Source organism: Antechinus flavipes, chromosome 1 (genome assembly GCF_016432865.1).
Source record: "Antechinus flavipes isolate AdamAnt ecotype Samford, QLD, Australia chromosome 1, AdamAnt_v2, whole genome shotgun sequence".
Taxonomy (NCBI): Eukaryota; Metazoa; Chordata; class Mammalia; order Dasyuromorphia; family Dasyuridae; genus Antechinus; species Antechinus flavipes.
The window spans coordinates 663,489,599-663,507,052 of NC_067398.1; the positions used below are offsets into that span (position 1 = coordinate 663,489,599).

General features: G+C 45.1%; 1 protein-coding gene across 1 annotated transcript in view; it reads left to right on the forward strand.

Moving 5' to 3' along the window:
* The window catches only part of UNC13A (unc-13 homolog A), an 89,312-nt gene that overhangs the window by 28,250 nt on the left and 43,608 nt on the right, over positions 1–17,454 (forward strand). The window contains exons 8-17 of the mRNA XM_051971987.1: positions 3,245–3,280; positions 4,992–5,208; positions 6,193–6,312; positions 8,114–8,620; positions 8,964–9,057; positions 10,969–11,015; positions 11,269–11,347; positions 13,631–13,636; positions 14,032–14,103; positions 16,485–16,704. Of these exons, the coding sequence (XP_051827947.1) occupies positions 3,245–3,280; positions 4,992–5,208; positions 6,193–6,312; positions 8,114–8,620; positions 8,964–9,057; positions 10,969–11,015; positions 11,269–11,347; positions 13,631–13,636; positions 14,032–14,103; positions 16,485–16,704 (1,398 nt within the window). The remainder of the gene's footprint in view (positions 1–3,244; positions 3,281–4,991; positions 5,209–6,192; positions 6,313–8,113; positions 8,621–8,963; positions 9,058–10,968; positions 11,016–11,268; positions 11,348–13,630; positions 13,637–14,031; positions 14,104–16,484; positions 16,705–17,454) is intronic.

Consider the following 17,454-nt stretch of genomic DNA (forward strand, 5'->3'; position numbering starts at 1 on the left):
GGGGGAAGCATTTTGCCAGTAGGGTTATCCTTCATTTCTAGCAACCCCCTAACCTATTCCAGAGCCCTGCCCCTGCCTTATTTTCCCACGGCCCCTCTCTCCTTGGCTCCTCTTCCCTTCTGTACTTCTCCTACCCTTCTTCCCACCTTCATATATCTCCCTGTCATTTGTCATCCCTACTACTCCATCCCCACTTCACATGTGCCTGGGATGGATCGAGGGAAAGAGTTGGAAGGAAGAATGGCCAGTAAATCAGATGATAAAATAACTATCTAGTGGAAAGAGATAGGACTAAGAGCAAGGAGATCTGGATTCCAGAAGAATCTAATAAACCATAATGTACTATAATAATGTGGGAGCAGTTTTTTTTTTAATTTTTATTAGACCTAGTTCTACCACTGACTCACTGTACATCCTTGGGCAAGACACTCAGTCTCTTCTCTAGTTGCCTCAAATGTCAAATGAACAGAAAAATCTCTGTTAACTTCCAAGTTATGGTGGGAATGAAATGATGGCTTTAAAGTTCTTTGGAGAATAGAAAGCATTCTCCATACATGAGGGAAATGGAGAAGTTGGGATAGAGAATGTTGGGAGCATGAAAGGAGAGCGTGTTTACCCTTTTGGAATTAGGTTGGGAATTAGGTAAGGATGTGAAGCTCCAAGAAAGTATGGAAGAGATCCTTTCAGGTAAATACCTTTGTTTTCCTCCTTCCTCCTCAGCTGCCTACTTGATCAAATGCTCAGGTAGACAGTTGGTATAAAGAGAACTCTGGGAACTAAGAAAGCTCACCAAGAGAACAACCCCACAGATCCCACTATCAGATTCAGTTGTCTTTGGACCCCTCTCATCCTAGTAAGGAATCAATCTGGATGAACTTGCTGGGGCTAATTCCTTCCAGCAGCTGGCTAACTGGGCAAGAAATATGATGGATTGGGGATAGATATATTTCCCTAACAATTGAGATCTCTGCTCTGATGTAGATGCCAGGATGATTCTCCAAGCTAGGGAGGGTCATCTCTGCCCTACTTATCCATCCATCTGGATACACAACAATCCAAGGGCAGTGGATTGTTGAGAGGAAGAACAACACCTGGACCAAGAAAGCTTCTCACATGTAAAAGCTCAGCCAGTGAGACTCTTTCCCTGAAAACTCAAGGCCGAAGATTTTCTGTCCAAGTTCTGGATTGAATCCAGAAAGAGTGGACAGGCAAGGGAGATAAAATTGGCAGCGGGTGTTCTGACCTCATGCCTGGCAACAGGGGTAGCAAGTTTTTTTTTTAAACTTGTGGGAACCACGGGAGTTTCCCCATTGACAGGGTGATGCGATCAGGCCCAGAGTTAGTCAATAGGAGAAGCAACATGTCATAGGGGAAATTCCTCAGGTAAAGGAACTTAGTTCAAATTTGACTCTGCTACTTATTAGCTTTATCCTTTAACTTCTCCTTGCCTCAGTTTCCTTACCTGTAAAAGGGTTCTACCACATAAACTTTAAATTATCTTCCTGTTCTAAATTGAGATGTCATCATGGCAAGAGGCTGGATTTGGAGTCAAGGAAGACCTAAGTGCCCTCCACTTCAGACACCTACTAACTGTGTGAAATGGTCAAGTTGTTTATGTCCATTTTTATGCATCTATTCAATGAAGATGTTGAACTTGGTTTCTAAGTTCCCTTCTAGCTCTAAATCAATAATTATATGACCTCTTAGCTTAGTATCCCAGGGCTTGGGACTTTTTTGGATACCTATGCCATATGAGGTGCAGGAGAAAATCCTGGTTTGACCATTAACATGCTATGTTCTCTTTCCTATCTCTAATATGGGCATAATAATCTTTCCCTTATGAGGAAGCCATGAAGGTCAAATGAGATAATGAATGTAAAACACTTTGTAAATTGTCAAATGCTAGCTAGGTATTCCAATGAACAGAGAACAGAACTTGGTATCAGGAAGCTCTGAGTTCAAATGTGTCTCAGACTCTTATCTAGCTGTGGGATCTTGAGCAAGCCTGTTTGCCTCAGTTTCCTCATCTGTGGTATGAGATGATTGGACCTGTAAGCCTCTTTGAGCTTTAGCTCTATTATCCAAGGATGTATACAATTTTACTCTTAGTATTTGAATTCCTTCCATCCAAGGGATATAGGCAGATGGACCACTTCCTCCTTTTAGGTAAAGACTCTTCTCCCCATCCTGCTCCCTTCCAAGAAAAGGAGGGAGAAAACTCTTTCAATGAAGAACATAATACTTATGCTGCTGTGAGAATCCTCCCAGGAGGTATGAAGTAATTGAGAACCTCCAATGCTGTATCCTTAATGGATACACATATTCCCTAGCCCTAGTGATATCCTGTGTGACCTGAAGCAGCTCAGCACATCCTATGGAACTGAAATCAGAAAGAGCAGGGATCAAAGTCTGTCACGTGAACAAGGTAACTTCTCCCATACTCAGTTTCCTCATCTGTAAAATGGGAAGTAAAATAGCATCTTCCTTTTGGGATTACTGGGAGACTCGAATGAATTAATGTATGAAAACCTTAAAGAGATATATAAATATAACATATTGTTATTATTATTGATCCTAGCAATACTCCCTGGCCCACACCAAAACAAATAAATAAATAAATAAAGGTGGAAGAGGAGTCAGGAAGAGGATTCTCTCCAGTGAAATCAGAGGAAATCCTTACCCAATGTATAAATCCCCACTTCTCACTCCTAAATTCTTTGCCTATGAAGCTGGATGAGTGAAAAAAAGCCACTATGTCCTTAGCACTGGGAATGCAAATGGTTTCTGCTTTCAAAGAGTTTACAATTGAATGTGGCTCCTCCTAAGCAGTGTCCCCTTCCCTCGTAACTTAGCCCAGGACTTTGGTCACAGATGCTCACAATACCTCCAACTTTTCTCTGATTCCTCCCTTACCTCTTCTGACCCCACCACCTCCTTCCCAGCTTCCCACCCTCCCAACTTCCCTCTGAGCAGATCTACTTGGTCCCATTCTTTTCCAGTGTGTGTGGGTATGGGGGGAAATTTCCAAGTTTGCTTTTGACTGTCAATTCTACAATGCTTTGGGTTGAGGGACATGGGGCAGTGATGGAGAGAGGGAGGTGGACTGGGAACATTGCGGGAGGAAGAGAGCAGGTGGCCTGAGAATGCTCCCAATTCAGCTCCTGCTCCCTGTCCTATGCCCTCTCCCATGCCCCCTGCCACAAGTTCTGCCCATCTTTATTCTCTCTGCCCCTTTTTTTTGTAGGCAACTGGAGTTATTTTGGCTGGGGGGAGCAGCAGAGTAAGTACTCAGCCGGCGATCTGTCCAGTGTGAGGGGGCGGAATGGGGGCATATGGCTCCCCTAAGGATATTTCCTCTCCCTTCCCCTCCCTTTCCAATGGAGAGAAATATGGGGAGTTTTACCTGGGAAATCTGGGGCAGTCTATCTGGCATATCCTTGCCTTTCCTCTGTCCCTTTGCCCCCTCATCTTCCAGTCTCTGGTTGTTCTCCCCTGCTGGTGAAAGGAGGGGTGTCCCTATGTCACCTGATGAGCAGAGAAGAATATGGGAATTGGGGGATAATCTTGGAGCCATTCTAAGGCTTCAAGCTGAGAATGAGGGTTACAATTTGGGACTGGATGGGACCAGATGCCCACAAGCACTCCCTTAGGGACCTTCAGGACTTCACCTCTCCCCAAGTCTCTCTCCCTACCCTCTTGCCCCCATGTCCAATCCCATATCTCTTCCCCTACCTGTCACCCACTCTATTGTTGATTCTTTCCTCCTCCCTCCTTCCCTTCCCCTTCCTCTTGTGGGGGAGGGGGATGAATGTTACTCTGGACAAGACTCCTCTCTGGGCCTCCATTTCCCTATGTGAAAAATGAAAAAGTTGAACTACATGATCCCTAAATTCTTTCCTAGCTCTACCATAATAACATTTTGTAAAAAGTGTCCAGATGTGAAGCTAAAGATGGTGACAGGTCTGTGGGATGGATATCAGGGAACCTCAGTTACCTCTCACTTCTGGAAGGATGGATGGGCATTTAGATGGACATTATTCCAGCTATATTTACCCTGAACTTCTGCTATGCCCATTCTGTGCACTCAAACCCCTTCCCCCAATTTTCTATATCTCTTCCTCCTCCTTCCAGCAAAATATCCTAGCCAATGGGTCAGTATTGTTATACCTCTGAAGAAGTATCACCAAAGTGATAGGTGAGCCCAGAGCTAAGGAGGCAACTTTGACACTGCATCATGGATTGGGATTGGCTTGCAGCTTTTTAGGCGTGAACACCTCAATACCATGGGAGATAGCTGGTTCTGGAAAAGAGTAAAGCAGGTGGAGCTGGCACCATGCCACTCATATTCCCTCAAGTTTCACTTGGAAGACCCTCCTTACTTCCTTCTCCAGACCTCCTTAAGCCCTGGTTATATTTCTATTGGCCACTGGTCTCCCATATAGTGCCCTAGTATCCTATGTCCTTTTCTCCTTTCCTCTCTCCAGCTTGGGCTATCCATTTTCTATAGACTGTGTTCAAAACCTTTACACTTCCCATCTGCCATCATGAACTTCCCTATCACCTCTCTTTTATTCCTTTTTCTTTGTACCCTTGTTTTATTCAAAGCCCATATGGCTCCATTCCCCAAGCATTGCAATAGTCCAGTTGAACATTTCTTCCTCCCTTCAAGCTTCCGTTTATAATCTACCCATCTAGGGAGTCACATGTCACATCCCATGTTAAAAACATCCTTCTTTGATTTGTAGGAGATAATTAACCTTACCTAGTATAGAGATGGAGGGGATGGGAAGCAGCTGACATTGGGGACAACCCAGGTCTTGGAGAAAATACCCCTAAATTCACAATCACTTTTTGGAATCTAAGGCATTTGGTACCACCCATGGTCCCTAAAGGGGAGGAGGTTGTGTCTCTTAGTGGGGACAACCTTCCATCTCACCTCCCAGACTTTTTCCTTTCTATATCCCTCCCTCCTCATTTGGGAATTTTTCCAGATGAAGACCCAGACAGCGCTGTGGATGATCGGGACAGTGATTACCGCAGCGAGACCAGTAACAGCATCCCACCGCCCTACTACACCACATCCCAGCCAAATGCCTCTGTCCACCAATATTCAGTTCGACCTCCTCCACTGGGCTCCCGAGACTCCCGGGATTCTTACAGTGACTCTATGAGGAGCTATGAAGACTACTCAGAAGCACCTCCAGTCAGGTACCTGGGTCAGGGGAGAGTAGAAGAGAAGGGGAGGAACAAGAATCCTGGGATGGCACAAAGAAGGGGAGTTAGGAATGGAAGGAAAGAGATTGTGTAGTCCAGTTCTTCCTTTATAGATAAGGAAACTCAGACTCCATAAGGGGTAATATACTTCCCTAAGATCACCCCAATAATATTAGAAGTAAAACCCAGGTCTGACTTGTAAGCCAGCATTCGCTGTGAGATGAGTCTGTCTCCTTGTATATTGTTGAACGGAAGAGTAAGAGGGAGAAGGGGAAGGGGAGAAAGAGGAGGTGGATGGAGCTTGGAGTCTGCGGAGGAAATGGACCCTGCTTCTAGGTAGGGTCTAAGAGTTTTGATCTTCTGGAAGACTCTAGTCCAGAAGTTCCTAACTTTTTTTTTTTTTAATCATGGATCCCTTTGGAAGCCATGGATTTAATCAGAACGATGTTCTAAAATGCATTAAATTAAATAAGAGGTTACAAATAGAAATTAGTGAAAAATAAATATGACAAAAAAGTTCATGGCCCCTAGATTAAGGGCTACCAACTACTCTAGAAAGAGGGAGTCACCTCATCCATAGGTGAGAGAAGAAAAGTGCAGGACTATTGCAAGGAACATAGTGTCTTGCACAGAGTTGGTGTTTAATCCAATGCCGGCTGTATTTTCTGAATTGAATTAAGTTGTCATCAGGATCAGGCAAGATAAAGGGACTATTCTTGGTTGGCCCAGAAATGATGCTGAAACCCGAATAAATAACTCAAATGTGTGAGGCCCTGAAAATGGGTTGGTCTTTTGGGACATTCAGTGCAGGCAGTGGGGTAGATCTTACCCTCTTGCCACAGAGTACCAACTGAGCTGATACCAGAATGATTCCACCCATCTATACTCGCCCTCCTCTCCCCAGGGGGAGACTTAGTTAAATACCCCTCCCCTACCTGCTGACCATGTTCCTCCTCCCCTTTCCCCACTCCCTGGCAGACGCTTCAGTAGCGTCGATCCAACCACTCGGGGCCACAGCGACTCGGAGGCTGGCCGGGGCTGGCCAACCCGCCACCACTATTCCTTTGAGAACAGGCCATCCCTAGACCTGTCAGATAGGTGGGTCCTTTCCCTGTTGTGAGCTTCATGCCCCGTTCAGTGCTGTGGTTTGGTCCTTGTGGGCTGGGGCAGGCCGATACCGCTGGCCAATCACTTCTAGTCCATATAACTCTCTCTCTTTGGTGAGTGGGAGGGACCATTCTCCAGATATCAGCAGAATAAATGCCATTTAAAGCAGGTCTTGCTTCCATGTACTCTTCACATAAGACCCTCTCTCCTGAGTTCATGGGACCCTTCTGGTCCCCTTCTTCCCTTTTCAGGAAAAAAATAAGTCTCATAGAGTTGCATCTCCCACAATGGAAAAGGAGGTAATGAGTTCCAATCCCAAACCTTAAGGAAGGTGAAGTAGTTCTGAACTTATGAGACCAGAGAGTTTCAGTGGTTTGGACAGTCACATACCTAAAGTGGTGGCTGTAGTTGGGGAGAAAAGGAAAGCTAGTGCCTCATTCCCAGAGAAATGTGGTCACTTCTTCCCACTTATATGTGATGATAATGATGACCCTAATCTACATCAAGGTCATTTTCAATGTTGTCTCACTTTGGAGCTACATACAGCCCTAGGAAGGGGGGCAAGTTATATATTATTCTCCTCTTTCTCAGATGGAGACAACCCAAGCTCAGAGACAAGACACGTCTTAATTAGTCAAGATTATACCTTCATTCAGTTATAGAGTTAGGACTAGAATGCAGGTATTCCAGCTTCTGGCTCAGAGCCTTGGGAATCATGGGGGGGGCAGAATGTCTGATACAGAAGTGGCTCTTGAGAGCTTTCTACACCAGCCCAAAGTATCAATGGATGTGGTATCGGCCTCCCCCACACTGTCCCTGTCCTTGTCTGCATGGTGCGCTTCTCTGTCCCCTTTGGGGGCCTCTTCTTCTTGTCCTTTGGATTTGTTCACTTGTCTCTGTTTTGGATTTGTTTGCTGTGAGGGTAAGGGAGGAAGAAGGGAAGATGGGGGGGAATATAAGGTGGATAGAAGAATAAAAGGACATATTCTTAATCTGGTTGGCCATTGATCTTTGAGACCTCTAGGAATGGAGGAAAGCAAAGGAATTCTGGGGAACAAAGATATAGAAATAAATTTGGGGGCAAAATGATAGAAAATGATGGATGAAGGATAGCGCCATGCCCATCTACACTCCACGGGGAGTCAACATTGCTCACTTTAATACTTTCTACATACTTAGCCAGATTTTAAAGAAAGTGTTCTATTACTTTAAAATAGTATGTTCTTAGTCATCTGGCTGAAAAATAAGGCCTAGGGACAGATGCCAGCAACTCCTTATGACCTGGATTTGAACTCTTTGAGCTATAGTATTGGCATCCAGGACATTTTTGCTCTGATGAGAGAGAAGGAAATGAAATGTAGGTAACAGAGCTTACGTTATTTGTATTGGGCTTTTATACTTCCGTGTGGAAAAGGGTATTTTACTATATAGTTTCCCCCCAAAGCCTCATAGGATAGACAGAGCAGGGATTATTCTTCTGGGTATATATATTCAGAGAGGAGAAGCCTTACTCTTTGTCCCACAGCTGGCCAGTACCAGAGCCAGGGCCTTAACAAAGGGCTCTGGACTTTCAGATCTGATACTTTTCTACTACCTGCTAGAGTTCCAAGCTATTCTGACTTTGGGTTAGATGAGTGCTCACTGTGAAGATGAATAACCCTTCCCACTGAAGTCTACCCAGTGCTCAAGACTAGAAGGAAAGGGCACAGGGACTTCTGATTTAGAGGCAACTGTACTTTTAACATTATCTGTATCTCCTCTCTTTCCACTCCCAACCCTTCCACCCACACAGCCCAACTGGTAGCAGCCGCTATGCCTCCTCGGGGGAACTGAGCCAGGGCAGCTCCCAGCTGAGCGAGGACTTTGATCCGGATGACCAGAGCTTGCAGGGCTCTGAGATAGAGGAAGAGAGAGACCGAGACTCTTACCACTCCTGCCACAGCTCGGTGAGCTATCACAAAGACTCCCCGCATTGGGATCAGAATGAAGAGGAGGAGGAAGAGGACTTGGAAGAGGAGGAGGAAGAAGACTTGGAAGAGGAAGACCTAGAAGAAGACTTGGAAGATCTGGAGGATGAAGAGCTGAGGCAGGAAGGCTATAGTGAGAATGAAGAAGAATATTCTAAGGAGGAGAGCTACCCACCAGCTGCACCCACCACCTCAGAAAGAGAGGAAAAACCCTCTCCAGTATCTACTGAAGTCCCAGAAGTGGCCAAGATGCCGCCAGAGCCAGCAGGAGCAGAGGAGGCCCCTGGGGCAGAGCGAGCACCTGAGCCGGAACCTCCAAAGCTGGAAGAGAGGTAAAGGAAGCAAGATGCCTAAATGCAGGGAGTAGGGGAAAAGGAACAAGAGCCAAGTGGGCTCAGAGTCCAGTCCCGGGCTCTGGGCTATACAGAGTACTAGGTGATATAGCTATAGACCCAGGAAACTACCAGGGAGGCCCAAGGTGCTTGGATTCTCTACTGTTTGCCAATTTTTCTCCAGCTGGGAGCTTGAGGTCTGGCCCCCATCTCACCAGGGAACCCCAAGCCTCTCCCCAAACAGACAGTTATACTGATGCATAGGAGATACTAGAGCTGCAGACACTGGAGACCCAGAGGGAAACTTAAATGCTGGCCTTGGGGTGGGGCCAATCTGTTACAGGGCTCGGGAAAATGAAGAAGGACAAGACTCCATGTCCAGAGCCAAGGCTAACTGGCTACGAGTATTCAACAAAGTCCGAATGCAGCTTCAGGAGGTGAGTATTCCCTGTGAGGGGACCAGCCCAGCTAGGCAGAGACCAAGAGCACTAGTGTTGCAAGCCTGCAATGGGTCTAGATTGGCTTGGGAAGTTTCCAAGTTTGCAGGGCTAGATAATAGTGATTTGAGATTTGGGGTTAGGGTGGAGGTGAAGATTAATACAAGATTAGATTTGGAGTGAGGATTGAGATCATGATTTGGCTTTGCAAATCAAGTTATGCTCAGATTTAGAGTTTAAGGTAGACTTGTTTTAAGGTTAGTACCAAGAATTGGGTTGGGTTCATGATCAGGATTGAGGTTAGCAGGCAACAAGGCGGTACAGTGAGTAGAGTGCCAGACCTGAAGTCAGGAAGATTTATCTTCGTGAGTTCAAAACCAATCTCAGATACTTACTAGCTATGTGACCCTGGGCAAATTACTGTCTCAGTTTCCTCATCTGTAAAATGAGCTGGAGAAGGAAATGGCAAACCAAGATCTTTGCCAAGAAAACCCTAAATGAGGTCGTGAAGAGTTGAATCTGACTAAACAATAAGAATATGGCTAAAATTTGCATTAGGATTGGGGTTAGATCTAGAATTAGGATAGAATTCGTGTCAGGGCCAAGACTGAGTTAAATGTATTACATTTAGCACAATCAGGATTAAGGTGAAGGTCATCTATAGTCAAGACTAATGTTAATATAAAGAACTATGGGTGAGCAAGTTGAGCATGGGAGTTAGGAATAAATGGGTAGGTAGGACTGAGTTCTGGGATGGGAGTCAGAGGGGAGGAAGGAGCTGGGCTGCATTGGGTTGGGAATGTGCCTCCATTGCCCCTTTGCTTCCTCAATGATCTCCACTGAATTTCCTGTCCTCCCATTGTCTGGCTCTAGCCACCCCTCTTCACCCCTATCCACCATCATTTCTTTTTTTGTTTGCCTTTGCCTGCCCTTCGGGTCCTTTCATGCTTTTCAGTTGCTCATCACCATCACTGCCCTCATGCCCTGTGAGCACCATTGGCACAGGTAGGTGTGTGCCCACCCTCAGGGTCCCTGATGGACACCAGAGCAACAGGAGGGGGAAGAAGACAAGGTCTAGGAGATGGGCAGGGATCCCAGGAAGGCAGCTGATCTCTCTCCTCTGCCCTCAGCACTTTTTCTTACCTGGCATAGCTTGCTAGGCTCCACAACAGGCTGTTTTGGTTCAGGGATGTAGGGGAGACAAATTAATGTTCTGTCAAGATACATCAGACACTGAGATCCTTCTACTCTCATCTAGGCACAGTGGGTAAGGAAACTTACTCTGATTAAAACCTCTAGAATAACAATTATCTTTAATCATTTCTATAGCATTTTCCCAAAGTAAACCAGTATGCAAGTATCACCTTCATTATACAGTTGAGAAGGGACAAATGAAGGACTTGTCCAAAGTCAGATTGAGAGATAATGACTGAGTCAGAATGGAAGTTCTCCTGCTTATAACTCACTTGATCTCTCAGGAATAGGATGGATCTTGGGGTGGTTCAAAGCTTCCTGCAGCATTAATTCCATTAACACTCACTAATACATTGACCCCATCCCAGGAACTCTCAATCTCAATAGATTAAGGTTCACTGATTAGAGGTCAGACTGGACAGATGAAAGCTAAGAAAGATTGGATTGATGGCCAGAAAGCCCTGAGAGGAAGAGAACAGGACAGCAGTGATATTTCTCTCAAATCTCAGGCTATGGAGCTGTAAGAGGGGGCTGAGCTCCAGGGTCCGGGAGGGACCCTGGGGGCTTTGCTCCCCTAAGGAAGCCCAGACTGGGACAAGAACCAGGTACTAGAGGCTCAGAATAATCTGATATCCATTTGTGAGTTGGAGGAGGGGGGTAGAAGGAATAGTGTCTTCCCTTTGGACAGAATGTCACAGTGTTGTGATTATCCCTCAGGCCCGAGGAGAAGGAGACATGTCTAACTCACTTTGGTTCAAAGGCGGGTAAGTAGTTCAACACAGCCCCTTCAAGTCCAAATTGCTCCCTTTCCCTTCCCCCTCCCCCCCACCACACCATCGAGGATGAGCTTCCTACTTTGGGAGGGCAGAGCAAGGACTCAGGTCAGGTCGTTGGGTGTTTAGAGATCCCTGAAGCATCATACCCTCCTTCCTTGGCATTTGGAGGTCCCAAGATAAGCCAAGGAGACCCACAGACATGAGCAGTGCTCAGGGGAATTGTTTATTTTCTCATCTCCAGGCCTGGCGGTGGTCTCATCATCATAGACAGCATGCCGGACATTCGCAAAAGAAAACCGATTCCCCTTGTGAGCGACTTGGTGAGTAAAGAGCATTCTCTTCTCCCCAAGTCCTGATCTGTCTCTGGGGCTGGTCCTAGAGATCCACTAGTTCTGTCTCCTTTTCTTTCCCTGGAGACTGATTCTACATCACACTTAATTCCTAATGTATCCTCTCTTTCTCTCTCTCTCTCTCTCTCTCTCTCTCTCTCTCTCTCTCTCTCTCTCTCTCTCTCTCTCTCTCTCTCTTGTCTTTTTTTCCCCTCCAACCCTATGTATAACATTAGTAAGATTAACATTAACAACAACAACAATAATATCAAGTTACTGACACTTACTATCTATGTGACTTTGAGAAAGTCACTTTACTGGACTCAAATGCAAAATATACATAATAACAATAACTGCTTCCCAGAGTTATTGTGTTGCTTTGCTAACTTTAAAGTGCTATATAAATGCTAGCTACTAGTATCCTCATTTTATTTCCATATTGAGGACCCCAAGAGCCATGATTTCTATCGGGGTCAAAGAACACGGACAATCTGGAGAGTATATCCCCCAAAAGGGCCACTGGTGATAGAAAGGGCTTCAAGATCATAACTTCTGAAAATCAGTTGAAGGTTCTGGGAATGTGAGCATGATAGTTTCATTCAAACATTTGAAAGGCTGACCCTTGGCAGGAGAATTAGATTTGTTCAGATTGAGCACATAGCACAAAGTAGGTGCTTACTAAATGCTTGTCAACTTGACTAACCAAGGAGGAGATATCTTTAGCTAAAGGCGACAAGCATTTAGTGAGCACTTATGTGTTCTAGACACTCTGGTAAGTATTGCAGATACAAAGGGGCAGCAACCTCTGCTCACAAAGAGCTCACAATCTAATGAGGGAGGAGGGAGGAACAACATGCAAACAACTATTTGGGAATGAGCATGGGTTCTTTCCATCAGGAAGCTCCCTCTTTCCTTCTCCATTCACTCTGAATCTAGTTCTTGGATTTCTCTTCCTGTCCCCTTCCCTCCCCTAGATGCTTCCCTGAGTTGCATATCTGAGCATCCAGCCCCATGACTTGGCCAACTAGAGCTTATTTCCCATTCAGTACATTCCCAGAAAGCCCTGGGGGGAATTCTGGCTTTGGGAAAGGAGGAGTAACCATTATAACTCATAGCATATACATCTGTGCAATGGAAGCAGGATCGTGGTGAGCTGAGGCTTCCTGTTCTGCCTTTTCTAAACCCTTCCCAACCCCGCCCAGGAACACATCCAGAAATTCTGCCTTTTTTGCTTCCTGTAAATTTCCAGTATAAGTGCCAGAGGCTACATGGAATGATAGAAAGTGCTAGACTAGAGTTCAGATCTTATCTGCATTACTGGCTATCTGTGCAACTTTGGGCAAGCCATGACACCTCTGTGGGCCTCAGTTTCCTCCAGTATCAAATGTAGGACTTGGATTTTCTGCTTTCAAAGGTCTCTTTCATAATATGACTAGCTTCTTATCCCTATCCTTGGTTACTGCTTTCCCCCTAAAATTAACAGTATATATTACTCACATTAAAATTTTGAAATAATGTCAATGTCCTTCCTACCTTTCCGCCCGTGGAGAGTTCCTTCCCCCTTACTGTAGAATAAGGAAAGGTCACACTGGAAAGGAGTGTTAGAATTCTTCCTCATTTTACAGAGGAGGAGGATGAAGTCTGGAGAGGATCCTTATTCCCTATCTCCAGACCACATCATACAGTCAGGGCCTCCCCCTTACTGTAGAATAAGGAAAGGTCACACTGGAAAAGAGTGTTAGAATTCTTCCTCATTTTACAGAGGAGGAGGATGAAGTCTGGAGAGGATCCTTATTCCCTATCTCCAGACCACATCATACAGTCAGGACTATTATTGGACTGGGAGGAACAAAAGGGTAGAATCAGGCATTCTCCCATCTGACCCTGTCAAGACCTCATTCCTTTCCTTTCTTTTCTCAACTGGGTACTAACTTCCCAGAGCTCCCTCCCATCCTGATCCTAACACCCTGCATCCCTCATCACCTGGGTACCATTTTAGTGCTTGTGACTGGTGAGAGCCATATCCTGCTGTTGTAACCCAGGGAGGGGTATGTTTTTGGTGACTGGGCCGTTCCTCATCAGCCAAATGTTGGTCTTTCTCCCACAGCATTTCCAAAGAAAGCATTTCAGAGCAGGGCTTTCACGGACCAGGGCAGATTCTAAATGGCGTAGTATATGTGAGTGTGTGCATGTAAGGGAATGATGGAGTTGAGGAAGGGCTCTCTGAAGCTAACACCATTTGTTTCCTTTTCCCCTGCTGCCTTGGCTATTCAGGCAATGGTAAGTGACCTCCAGAGTTTCCTTCCCAATGATCCTACCCTCAAACACTTTCAACAGTTCTCCCTGCCTCTCCTACCTCCTGCCCAGTTTCCCTAGGACATTTCAATATCCCCAAAAGCATGTGCCCCACTATTATCCAGGGTAACTGACTTGCCTATGAGGGTGGGATAATAGAGGGTCCCTGCCACAACTATCAGCCGATAAATGGGGGAGGTATAGGAGATCTTTACCAGAGTCCATGGTCCCAATGTGTGATTAGTGATTTCAAGTGAAGATTGATGATTCTGATTCTGTGATTGATGATTTCATTCCATGACTGGTTAGGCTAACAATCACCTTGATTAGGGGTTCTGATTCATAGCTAATTCCTTTCACCTTTGGCTTTCCTCTTATAGTCCCTGGTCCAGTCCCGGAAGGCTGGAATCACCTCTGCACTGGCCTCCAGCACCTTAAACAATGAAGAGCTAGTAAGTGGGCATGGATGATGGGATGGTGTAGGATGAGGGGTCCCCATTAAGAACCTGTGAATCTGGGATTTTCCAGCTGGTGCTTTGGCCTTGAGGATGGGAAAAGCAAAATAGAGAATAATTCTCAAATCAACAAGCACTTATAAGCACCTACTATGTGTCAGGCACTGTGCTAGTAAGTTCTGAGGATATAGAGAATGGCAAAAGACATTCCGTTTTCTTAATGAACTCATTAATGAGGGAAGCAACCATGTAAACAATTGTGTGTAAACAGGATAAATATAGAATAAACTGGAGAAATTCTAGGAGGGAAATCACTAGCTTTAAAGGGAATCAGGAGGGGCTTCCTGCCGAAGTTTGAATTTTAGCCAGATGTCAGGAAAACCAAGGGACTATGATGAGAAGTTGAAAGAGTTTTTGGCAGGGCAATACGCAATAAAAAATTGCTGGAGTCCAAAGATTGAAGGTTTGTGCAAGAAACAGCAAAGAGGCCAATGTCACTGAATTAGAAGGAGACAGCTTGTAAAGAGATTTAATAACCTATATATATATATATATATATATATATATATATATATATATATATATATATATATATATATTTGATCCAAGCGGGTACTAGGGAGTCATTGCAATTTTCCAAATAAGATTTGGAGGCAGGTGGAGGGTGATGTGACATAGTCAGACCTATGTTTTAGGAAGATCTCTTTGATATTTAATAGAAAGATAGGAGACAAGAGGGAGAGACTGGAATCAAGCAGAACAATCACAAGGCTACAAAAATCCAGGTGTAAGGTGATGAAGATTTTCACCCTCAGGGCACTGATAGCAGTCAGAGGGTGTATATTTGGAGAGATTCTATGAAGGTAGAACTTGGCAACTGATTGGATATAGGAATGGGGCAGGGGTAAAAGAATAAAGGAATAAAGGAGAACAGGTTGGAAGCAAGGATGATTGGGGGGGGGGGGTAGTCATCTTCTCAAGAGGAAAATTAGAGGATTTGGTGGGGGATAGTAAGATCAGTTTTGGTTGAGTTCAGTATTACATTTAATATTTATCAGGCATCCTATTCAACAATCCTTTCTGACAACTCCCCTGACAGCACCTATTTTTCAATGTTGTCTCCTTCCGAAGGATCAGAGTTTTCTTGCAGTTATGGAAGGTACAGACTGCAGGCAGGTGTAGACTCCTGAGGGTTGGCCTCCCTGGCTTTTTTTCTACATTTCAAAAGTTCCCTACCTTTTATCAGTCTTCTAGGAAAAATAGGAGAAGGAGAGAGGTGCTACAGTCAGTCAAAAAGCATTTTTAAGTGCCTATTATGTGCTATACACTGTGTTAACTGCCAAAGACACAAAGAAGGGCAAAAAGCAGTTATTTCTCCCTAGAAGCTTACATTTTAATGGGGAGACAACATGTATATAACTATGTACAAGCAAGGTTATATGTAGGACAGATTGGTGATAAACTGAGGGAAAGTCACAGCATTGACATGGTAGGGGGAATAGACTGGGAAATTTAATCAACATGTCTCTCTCCTCAGTCCCCCGATGTGCCCAACTCTGTGCTTTGCTGTCCTCAGGGAGCTCCAAAGGCTGGGTAGAAAATAAGACACAGACCAGCAAAAAGACAAGGAACAAAGATTCCCATGTGCCAAACAGACCCCCAGACTGGAATATTTAGAAGGGGATCCTTGTGGACTGGGATAGGTGGGAGAGCTCCCTGGAAGAAATAGGAATCTATCTGGGCCTTGAAAGGAGAATAAGAAATGGCCCAGAGAAAGAAGGGTCAAGGTGCTTGTTAGAAGTTAAAGAAGGTGTTAGAAGGGGATCAGGATGATGAAGGGACTGGAAACCATGTCATTATGAGGTTTAGCTAAAGGAAGCGAGGATATTTAGCTTGGAGAATAAGAATTGTTGGGGGAGGGAGGCAGAGGGAGAATGACAGGGGACATGCTCTCTCTTTTCAAGGATAACCAGCGGGTGTCCAAGTATTTAAAAAAGAAGAGGGATTAGTCATGTTCTGCTTGGCCCCAGAGGTCAGGATTACAAGTAATGGGGGCACACAGGAGGGAAGTTGCAGAAAGGCAGATTTCTGGCAGTAGTAGGAAGAATTCAACAATTAGAGCCATCCAAAAGTGGAATGGGGGATAATGAATTTACTGTCACTGAAAGTCTTCAAGTGAAGGATGGGTGAACATTATGAGGAATAACCTGACATGAACTCCTGGTTAAGCTGGAGTTGAGTTGGATGACTTCCAAGGTCCTTTCTAGTATTCAGGTTGTGATTCTGTGTCAGTATTAGGGGAGGGATGTTGCTGAAAGGGATGTCCTTGTTGGCTGGGGCCCCTGCCATCAGATTCCCTTCTCTCTGTCTCTCTCCAGAAAAACCATGTTTACAAGAAGACGCTTCAAGCCTTAATCTACCCCATCTCCTGCACAACCCCCCACAACTTCGAGGTGTGGACGGCCACCACACCCACCTACTGCTATGAGTGTGAGGGGCTTCTGTGGGGCATTGCTCGGCAGGGCATGAGATGTACCGAGTGTGGGGTCAAGTGTCATGAGAAGTGCCAGGACTTACTCAATGCTGACTGCCTGCAGCGTAAGGACAGACCCGATCTCGTCATGAGTGCAATCTCCCTAGACCTTCTCTCCCCTCCTCTCTAGGGCACAAATGGTCAGAGATGCCATTTCTCTGCCTTTTTCATAGTCCTTCCCTAAGATGATTCAGGTCAACTAAGACACTAACAGTGCCAGCTTTCCTTATTATATTTATTTTTCTTTTTCTGGATTTCAGCACCAGCTCCCCAGATCCTACAAAGGATTCTGAGCCCAAATACATAAGTGTCTCAGCTATTGCCCTAGCATATGGCATAACAGACCCATATTCAAGTCCACCACCCAGCTTATATTCTGGGGATTTCAAGGGCTATGGGGAGCTGGGTATCCTAGGGCAGAGTAGTAGAAAGCAGGGATGTCAATAACCAGGACTCAGCAAAAAATGGAGTAGGTATGGAAGTGACTACTAGCTATATGCAAGGTGATGGAGGCTCAGTCATGGCACTGGGAGCTCAGTGAAGAGAATAGGGACTCAGTATAGAGAATGAAAAGCTCTGAGGGGAATGGGAATTTAGTAAGCAAGATAAGGGATAAGTGATAATCACTGAGGGAATGGAAGCTGCAGGAATATTATGATACAATGAGAGTACTGAATTTGGAATCAGACTTCAATTTGGGTTCAAACCCTGGCTTGTCTTTGACTCCCTGTCTGAACTTAATCAAGCCTCAATTTTCTCATCTGCAAAATGGGAGAATGGACCTAGATGGACCCCGAGGGCCCTTCTAGTTCTTA